A 9,286-nucleotide genomic window follows, 5' to 3' on the forward strand; every position below is an offset into this window, starting at 1 on the left:
ACATGGGAGGGCAAAAGGGAAATTCCCCCTTTTCTTTCTTAAAACAACAGAAGTATTGAGTCCCTTTGGTGCCAGTGAAAGATTCATTGATGTATTTGGATTTTTCTAACTTTTTTTTTATTTGTAAGTTAAATACAAAATCAAAAAGCGGAAAATAGTAATAATAATAATAATAATAATAATAATAATAATAATAATAATAATAATAATAATAATAATAATAATAATAATTTATTAGATTTGTATGCTGTCCCTGTCCAAAGACTTGGGGCAGCTCACAACAACGATAAAAACAATATTATACTGGCATAAATCTAATATTTAAAAAAACCCTAAAAACCCTATCATAATTAAAAACCAAACAGCACATACATAACAAACATTAATTATAATAAGCCTGGGGGAAAGGTGTCTCAAATCCCCCATACCTGGCGGTATAAGTGGGTCGTAAGTAGTTTACGGAAGACAAGGAGGTTGGGAGCAGTTCTAATCTCCGGGGGGAGTTGATTCCAGAGGGCCGGGGCCGCCACAGAGAAGGCTCTTCCCATGGGGCCCGCCAGACAACATTGTTTGGTCGATGGGACCCGGAGAAGGCCAACTCTGTGGGACCTTATCGGTCGCTGGGATTCGTGCGGTAGCAGGCGGTTCCGGAGGTACTCTGGTCCGATGCCATGTAGGGCTTTAACAAAACTAAACAAAAAATGTGCATAAAAGGAAATGAACAGATATGCAAAGATTGCCCCCCCTCAGTTTAATACTGATAAAGATATTTCTCCCACCCTTTGCAAAACAGTTCCATGATTTATGAACTTCTTCCAGTTCTATTTACTGAAACATTCCAACCTCCCAAACCTCCCTGTAAAAAAAGTTCTTAATCCATTTATTAGTCTTTCTTTCTGAGCCCTCAGTTTTTCCAATCTTCTGGTCAGTTCTCTCTCTTGTCAATGCTCTGTTCTGAGAAAAGATTAATTTCCTCTTTGGATGCAGTTTGTTATGATCCTTATCCTTACAGGGCGTGCTGTGGCTTTGAGCCTGCAATACGTCTGAGAGCAGGAATGGGCAGTTTTGTTTCAAATAGTAGGGGTACCCTTTGCACATGTAGGCCGCTATTGTCTGGGTTGTCTACTCTTTGCCCACACAGTCCTACAAAAAGTTTATGCTCAAAAAGGTTTTTAAAGTGAAAGAAAAAACAGCCTCAAAGGATGGAGGATTGTCCTTTTACTGCTGTCACCACCACGTCACCAACGGAAGTCACAGCTGAGTGATTTTCATCTTCAGTGCCAGAAGTAGTGGACAAAGTGTTTCTGAAGGACGGTGATCAAAGCAAATTGTCATTGTCTGGTGGAGATTTTCATGTACTTCAGCCCGTGGTCTAACATATGATAAAGAGAGAAGAGAGCTAGTTTATTTCTGAGGCAGCAACTCCTGTCTGAGATGGATTTCAAGTAAAAACCTAAACTTCCTGGATTATAACTCAGGAAGTTAAACTTCCTGGATTATAACTCAGCATCTTGATTTGTTTATTATGGATGAAAGGCAAAATTGTTGGCTGTTTAGAGATGGGGAACTGGAAGAGACATTCCTGGGAGTTATTGAGAAATGATCAAGTTGAAACTGTCCACCTTCCCATTAGAGCTCCTATCAGACACCACAGTCCTGTTTCTCCACCATCAGTGAAGCCATTCAAAGCAGGCTAGCAGGGCTGTTCCCAATAGAGGTTTCTACTAAACCACCATTGACTTTTATTCAATGATGCTACACCTCTGGGAATTCTGTCATTGATACAAAACAGATCCCATGAGTGTTTTGATTTATACCCCCAAATCCCCAATCCCAACCTATCTTGATAGGATCTTGGTCATTATCAATTACGTTCCACAATCTCAGTCCCAACCCAGCAAGATCTAAGTGCCAGCAATCTTGACTGATCTTGAAAAGCTAAGCAAGGTCTGACTGGTTTGGCACTTGCACCAGAGACTTACAAGCAAGCAAGTCCAATTGCAAGCAAGTCAAAGCTGAGAAAATGACTTGGATATGTTGAGCCACCCTTGGTGAATTGAGGAAGCACTTCTCACAAATCACATCTCTTGCTCTGAGTCAAGCAAGCAGTGACTCCTTCCATCGCTTGACCTTCTTCTCTGTTGCTGCCTGTTCTCAAGTGGGATTGCAACCAGAGCCAGAGAACATAGTCTCCTCCCTCCAAGACCCCAACCTTCCATCAGAGCTTCCCTCTTGCCAGGTGAGAAGGCACGGGGATCATCTTCAGGGCAAGATTATGGCTTTTCTGACACTTGTTTTCTTTGATACCTGAACCCCTGGTATTTTATATTTGCTCCTCTGAAGAAAGTCCATGAAGGCCAAAGGGGCTCCATCCCAACAACAGCAAGGTTGAACATTCTGAGATGTACAAGAAATGGGAAAATGGCTGCATAGTTTCTTCTTCCTTTTTAATTCTCATTCAAAATGAGAATTGTGGGCAAGGGCCTTATGCAGATCCTGGCTGCAAATGTCAGGGAGGTTCTCTCCCATCACAGCAGATCCATCAACACAGAAAGTCACACAATGAGGGATCAAAAGAAGTATTCCACTTACGGATCAGGAATAGAATCACAAGTGCGCAGGTGATCATAATCCCAATCCCAATAAAAATAAATGATATTGTATCTAAAAAATTAAGAGAGAGAAACATGGTTCCAATTAGACAGATGCTGAGTTCCCTGACATGGAGATATAAGCAATGGAAGCATTTCCCAACCTGAACTGGCCTCCAGGAAGTGCCGCCACCTGAAGGAAGCCTCCCTCCCCTCCCTTCTCCTCCTCTCTCCTCTGAGACTGAAGAAGGAAGAGCAAATGGCCTTGAAGGGCAGAAGGAAGAACTATAACTAAGGCAGCAGTCAGATAAATGGTGCTTCAGCCTTGGCCAAGAAATCAGATTAAATAAATGTGTCTCTCAAATCACTCCCTTGTTTACCTGGACATAAATGGAGGGAAGAATAATTGGGTAGATTGCAATAGTCAGAGTATTGTAGTTTTGCAAAAGAATAGTCCTGAAGGGGTTGACATTGGTTCTTGTCTTGTTGGACTGACAAAAACCCACCCTCCCCTGCTGAAAAGGGCTTTGAATGACCTGGTGCAGATAATTCTACCAGAAAGCAAAACAGTGTTTTATATCTCTCCTAGCTTCTATCTCTCTGTCTCTCTGTGTGCCACACATCTCACCAAGAGTTGACATGTCATATCCTCTCACCTGCTTCCTCCTTGAAAGCCAAGACCAGGGGTTCCTGCAAACCTTCGTGCTCCAGATGACACCGAAAATGATCCCTCTCCTTAGGGTCGATCTCAATGCTGAGCTGGACAAAATAGGTCCCGTCTGAGTTGGGGGCCAATTTCCTAGGGAGGGTCTCATACTTGCAGTCTTCACCAACTCTCATCCAGGTGGCCTGGATCTCCTTGGGGTAGACGCCAAAGGCCTGGCACATGAGGACCTGCAGGTTGTCATCCACCACTTTGCCAGTCACCTTCCCCACTGGAGGCTCTGTAGGAGAAGCAACACCTGAGTTCCTGGGATTTCTAGAGTTTCTGTCAAGGCAATTTAATTAGTGGGAAGACCTCCTTTGGCCACCCTTTCCCTCTCCTCCTCTCCTCCTCTGGGACATGGAACTCTTTAGATTCATTTTTGGGGTAAAGTTGGCCTTGATGGATTATGTGCCTACTTCTTTAAAACCTCTCAACCACCATAGCAGAAAGTTCTGAGCATAATCTATGAAATATCCTTCAGAACCAGCTTCCTACCTAATTATGGTCACTAGCAGAGTCTGCTATGCATGCTTGGTTGTGTGGAACAGAAAACTAAAGGACAGGAAAATGAGGATACCTAGGGAAAAAAAACCTTACAATCAGAGGCCATTCGGCCACTCACCTGTCTTCTTCAGAGCCAACTTCTGGTAGGACAGGTATTTTTGCAGCCACTCAATGCAGGTCTCCTCCAGGAAGAATTTATTTCTTTGAGATTGCCTTGGATCATCCTCCCATGTCTCCTTTACCTTCTCAGCCTGGGGATGAGCAGCCACCCATCTGAGGGTCTCCTTATCAAAGCTGATGAAATCCATCCCATCATAGCCAAAGTGCAAAAAACCTATTTTGCTCCCGCCTTCTCTGAGCTCACAGCCCAAATCCACTTGCCAGGTGTGAAGACCTGAAATGCAGAAAGAAGGGGTAGAATTGTCTAGAGTTCCTCTCCCCAGAGACACCCCCCCCCCAAATGATTCAAGTATTTTCTTCCCCTTCATCCCAGCAGGGGAGGGAAAACAGATCTTGCATCTTAGAAACATAGAAGACTGGCGGCAGAAAAAGACCTCATGGTCCATCTAGTCTGCCCTTATACTATTTCCTGTATTTTATCTTACAATGGATATATGTTTATCCCAGGCATGTTTAAATTCAGTTACTGTGGATTTACCAACCACGTCTGCTGGAAGTTTGTTCCAAGGATCTACTACTCTTTCAGTCAAATAATATTTTCTCATGTTGCTTTTGATCTTTCCCCCAACTAACTTCAGATTGTGTCCCCTTGTTCTTGTGTTCACTTTCCTATTAAAAACACTTCCCTCCTGGACCTTATTTAACCGTTTAATACAGTATATTTAAATGTTTCGATCATGTCCCCCCTTTTCCTTCTGTCCTCCAGACTATACAGATTGAGTTCATTAAGTCTTTCCTGATACATTTTATGCTTAAGACCTTCCACCATTCTTGTAGCCCGTCTTTGGACCTGTTCAATTTTGTCAATATCTTTTTGTAGGTGAGGTCTCCAGAACTGAACACAGTACAGTATTCCAAATGTGGTCTCACCAGCACTCTATATAGCGGGATCACAATCACCCTCTTCCTGCTTGTTATACCTATAGCTATGCAGGCAAGCATCATACTTGCTTTTCCTACTGCCCGACCACACTGCTCACCCATTTTGAGACTGTCAGAAATCACTACCCCTAAAATCCTTCTCTTCTGAAGTTTTTGGTAACACAGAACTGCCAATGCAATCCTCTCTTTCTTCCAATGGTGGGAGGTCTTTCCTGTGATCTGGGCTGGCACTTAGTCTTCTTAAGGTGGGGCTAGAACAGGGGTCAGCAACTTACGGCCCTGGAGCTCCATGTGGCTCTTTCATCCTCTGCTGCGGCACCACAATTTTGAGAGGAAGTGCTGGTTGGGGGAGGCGGTGGGAAGGGCACGCTAGGAGGAGACTATGGCAAGGGCAGGTTTTCCGGTCAGCTCCACAATTGATAGGGCTTTTGGTTAGGATTGGTAGACGAAAAAGGATGCCCAGCTAAGAGGAGACTCTTTGGTGTGTGGGGGACACCAGACTTCCGATTGTCTCCAGAATTGAAGGTGGAGGGCTTCCAATTAGAACCTTTATGGCTCATTGATTGTTTAAAATGTTGCGGACCTCTGGGCTGGAAGATCCTGAGAGAGAGGATCCTGGGGAGGGGAAGGGGTTTCTTTCTTTCCTTTGCGGGAAAGGATCTCTCATTCTCAGGCTCCTTACAGATATTGGGGGTTAAAGGCAGAAACGATATTGTCCTTTTCTGGGGTGGAGCTCATCTCAACACCCCTCCCAACTTCCCAACCTCTCACATTCTATTATTTCCCTGCTTACCTCTTTCCCCAATAACCAAAGTGTTAAGATCTGGGAAAGAGAGATTTGAGGGAGAATTCAGGACCTGAAGGCAATTCTGCCTCTGCTCACCTTCAGTCCGGTGGTTGAGTTCTGATAATTGCTCCAGGTCAGCTCTGAACATCCTCTCAGGTGCCTTCATCTCCTCCACCTCCATCCAGGGCACAAGAGGAACCGTCTTCCCATTGAGAATGTCATATCGAGCAATGGGATGGTCATCCAGGTGGACCACGGACAGGAACTGGGGCAGCCCCTGGCTGGGTTCTGTCATCTTCAGGTAGGAATAGCACAGGGAGTGCCTGGAGGAGTCTGGGAGAGGAAGAAGATGGAGGAGAGAATTGAGGGGAGTCTGCAGCTCCAGCTCTTCCTTAATGTTATTGTGAAAAGCCACTCTCCAACAAAGACCAATTTTCTGTTTTACTTGGGAGGATTCCAGTGATGAAAGGAGCTAAAGGAGACCCTGGCATCTTTTGGTTGACTTTGGACATGGCCACATCAGGTGAGGGGACACTCTGGGTTCACACAGGTGCTTCTGGGCCTGACCCCATTGCACTCTACATGCCATTACCTGGAGGACAGGAGCTGCTTGGAGCTTCACTGGAATATGGGAACTTCCGTATCCTGCACCACACCCAGCAATTAGTCACAGTGCAGAATTTTATGACCGTGTTGACTTTTATTATTACCTTTTGCGTGCTGGGCGGTGGGGAGGAGGAGGAGTCAACATGGACTCTAAACATTTTCTTTTGACTTTCACTTCTTCAAGCCCAAGGTACTGTATTGGAATTGGGCAAAACCTAAACATGTCTCTTTTAACTTTCACTCCTTGGGCAGAATGGATGACAAATTAAACACCAAAAGTTATTGTCCCTTCTCCCTTTTTTCCCATTAGTATTTGTCTTAGTTTGTCAAAATATAAATACAGAGGTATAAAGAGAAGGGAAAGTAATGGGAAAACAAGGGAGGAAAAATGGAAGAGCGGAAAGTGTAAGGGAAAAGAAAAAGAAAAGCATTGACTTCCCCTCCTTTTGGTCAGTAGAATAACTTTTTACTCTTATATGATAGTTTGATAAAAAGAAGGACTGGGAAGATATGATAGCAGTCTTCTAATATCTTTGCGGCTGCCACCAAGAAGAGGAAGTCAACCTATTCTCTAAAGCAGTGTTTTTCAACGAGTGTGCCGTGGCATACTAGTGTGCCGTGAGACATGGTCAGGTGTGCCATGAAGCTCAGCTTCTGAGACTGGAAGCTGAGCTTCCTTCTTTGTGCCTTCTTTTTCGCGCCTTCCTTCTTCGCTGCAGGTGAGCTTTGGGGCCTGGTGGGAGGGCGCTGGGAACAGCAGTACACTGGGCAGTAGCCGGGAGGTGGCGGCTGCGAGTGGGAGCTCCAGGGCGGAGACACCGATGGCAGCAGCTGGGGATGTTGCTGGACACTGTACATGCTGGTGCTGTGGGGCTGGCACCATGCCCATGTCCAGTGAAGTGCCAGCATGTACAGCATCTGGCAACACGTCCAGCTGCCACCATCAGGGCTCCCGCTCTCAGTCGACCACTCTGCCACCATCCCCGGCTACTGCCCGATGCCGCTGTTGCTGGCATGATGTACGAGAAAGAGAGAGAGAGAAAGAGAGAGAGAGAGAGAGAGTGGGGGGAAGGAGGGAGAGAGAAAGACATAGAAGGAGGGAGAGAGAAAGAGAGCAAAAAAGAGAGGAGGGAAGGAAGAGAGAAAGAAAGAGGGATGGAGAGAGAGATAAAGAAAGAGGAAGAAAGGAAGAGAAAGAGGGAGGGAGAGAGAAATAGAGCGACAGGGTGGAAGAGAGAGAGTTTTTTTGTCCAAACTTTTTTTAGTGTTCCCCCCCCCCCCCGGCTCAATGTGCCCCAGGATTTTGTAAATGTGAGAAATGTGCCGCAGCTCAAAAAAGGTTGAAAATCACCGCTCTTAAGCACCTGATAGTTAGAACAATTGATCAGTGGAAACAAAAACCTTCAGAAGTTGTGAATGCTGCAACACTGGTAGTTTTTAAGAAGTGATTGGACAATCAGACAACCATTTTTCTGGACTGTTACAGTGGGCTGGACTAGAAGTCCTCCAAGAACCCTTCAAACTATGTCATTCTTTTCTGTTCTGTTCTTCTAATCAGCGAAAACAAAATCAGACACAATTATTAAAACCTTCCTTGTGCTATGCATATGTCCCTCCTTCATAAGTCGATAAGAGAAAATAAAAATGCTACTAGATGAAGCGCATATAATCAAAGGAGACTCTGGGGAGACATTGAAGGCTCACCATTCATTGTTACTTCCTTGTTCAACTATAAATGGGAATGTATTACCAACTTAATACAAGAAGTTGTTAAATGAGGCTGAGCGAAGGAGCAAGGAAGGGAGAAGTTTCCTGCTGGGAAAGGAACTTGCAACAGAGTGTGTGTGTGTGTGTGTGTGTGTGTGTGTGTGTGTGTGTGTGTGTTTGTGAATGTGGGGGAAATATACAGGCAAGACACACTTTCTCTCCTCCCTCACCTCCTGCTTTTCAGCTTCTTCCCACCAAGTCGCAAATCCTTCCAGAAACTTACCACATCGGCCCACTGGCACCAAGTTCTCCAGTACAGCCCACAGGAGCAAGAGGGGCGGCAGCTGCAACACCATCATCCTCCGACCATCAGCACCTGCAACTAAAGGCAACTGAGTATTAACAAGTGTTCCAGATGAGAGGAGCATTCCCACTGTGTTCCAAAGTCCACAGAAGAACAATAGAAGAAAGAAAAGAACGCTCCCTTTTGCTTCTCTCCTCCCTCCTCTGTCTCCAGCCACCAACCCAGAAAAGTTGACTCTGGATTAGAACAGACCTGCCAAGTCTGTTCTGTTTGCTCAATTACTCTCTGCAAAGCTGAGCCGCACCTGCTGAACATAGGCCAACCTTAGTTCTTTCTCATTCCCCAGGAGGAATGGCTTGCCCCAGGTCAGAGGTAATGCAGGAGGAAGGGAGGAGGGGGGTCAATGCTGTCAGAGAGGGTGGGGGCTCAATCATTTATGGGCCGGTGCTTCTCAGCAAGGCAGACTAGGGAGCTAAGCCTGACCCTCCACTTCCTCCACTGTTCACCTTGATCTCCCCTCCCTCATCGAGGTCACTATCTTTCCAATTATGGCAGAGCCCCTAAGGCCTCCCCTGACTTACAGGCAGTTCCTGGAGTGCTTCCACAGCCCCCCATTACTAAGGAGGATAGAAGGTGAGAGAAGGTTCTCCATATCTGATGATTTAAATGTTTGTATGCCAGAAGACCCCACCCCAGGGGGCTTCCCTAACATCTAAAGGATGGGAAGGGACTCTGGATGTCCTGCTTGTGGAAGGATGCTACAGGGGAGGGGATAGGAGGGGCAAAAGCCCAGGTTAGGACTTCCCTTATCCCCTAGAAGAAGCCCCTCATCTGGTGCCCCTTTGAAACTGTAGTTAACTGCCAAGTTGATAAACACGGCTCTTCTCAGAAGAAGCTCTGGAGATGAACATCTGCACCAACTCTCTATCTGGTGCTCTTTAGGAGCCTCTCTTGGTGGTTTCAGGCTCTGAGGTTGGGGCAGCACCAACAAATGTGCAGTTGTGCAGGTGTGTAACTCA

General features: G+C 45.6%; 1 protein-coding gene across 1 annotated transcript; it reads right to left on the reverse strand.

Annotated features, from left to right (window-relative positions):
- Positions 1–281: 281 nt before the first annotated feature.
- LOC139159681 (major histocompatibility complex class I-related gene protein-like) lies at positions 282–8,399 on the reverse strand. The gene is made up of 6 exons (XM_070737007.1): positions 8,247–8,399; positions 5,747–5,983; positions 3,920–4,195; positions 3,248–3,535; positions 2,593–2,664; positions 282–1,372 (listed from the first exon to the last, which is right to left on the reverse strand). The coding sequence occupies exons 1-6, from the start codon at positions 8,389–8,391 to the stop codon at positions 1,332–1,334; spliced, it is 1,059 nt and encodes a 352-aa protein (XP_070593108.1). The 5' UTR covers positions 8,392–8,399; the 3' UTR covers positions 282–1,331.
- Between the last annotated feature and the right edge of the window lie 887 nt (positions 8,400–9,286).

The sequence above is a fragment of the Erythrolamprus reginae genome, chromosome 2, assembly GCF_031021105.1.
Source record: "Erythrolamprus reginae isolate rEryReg1 chromosome 2, rEryReg1.hap1, whole genome shotgun sequence".
NCBI lineage: Eukaryota > Metazoa > Chordata > Lepidosauria > Squamata > Dipsadidae > Erythrolamprus > Erythrolamprus reginae.

Bases quoted from the DNA above. Each gene is read 5' to 3' on its own strand.
- LOC139159681 (XM_070737007.1), bottom strand. From the start codon at position 8,391: ATGCTCCTCTCATCTGGAACACTTGTTAATACTCAGTTGCCTTTAGTT. The intron at 5,984-8,246 runs GTAAGTTTCTGG...TTCCTCTCCCAG, and splicing joins GGTGCCAGTGGGCCGATGTG to ACTCCTCCAGGCACTCCCTG. The intron at 4,196-5,746 runs GTGAGCAGAGGC...TCTGCATTTCAG, and splicing joins ACTCAACCACCGGACTGAAG to GTCTTCACACCTGGCAAGTG.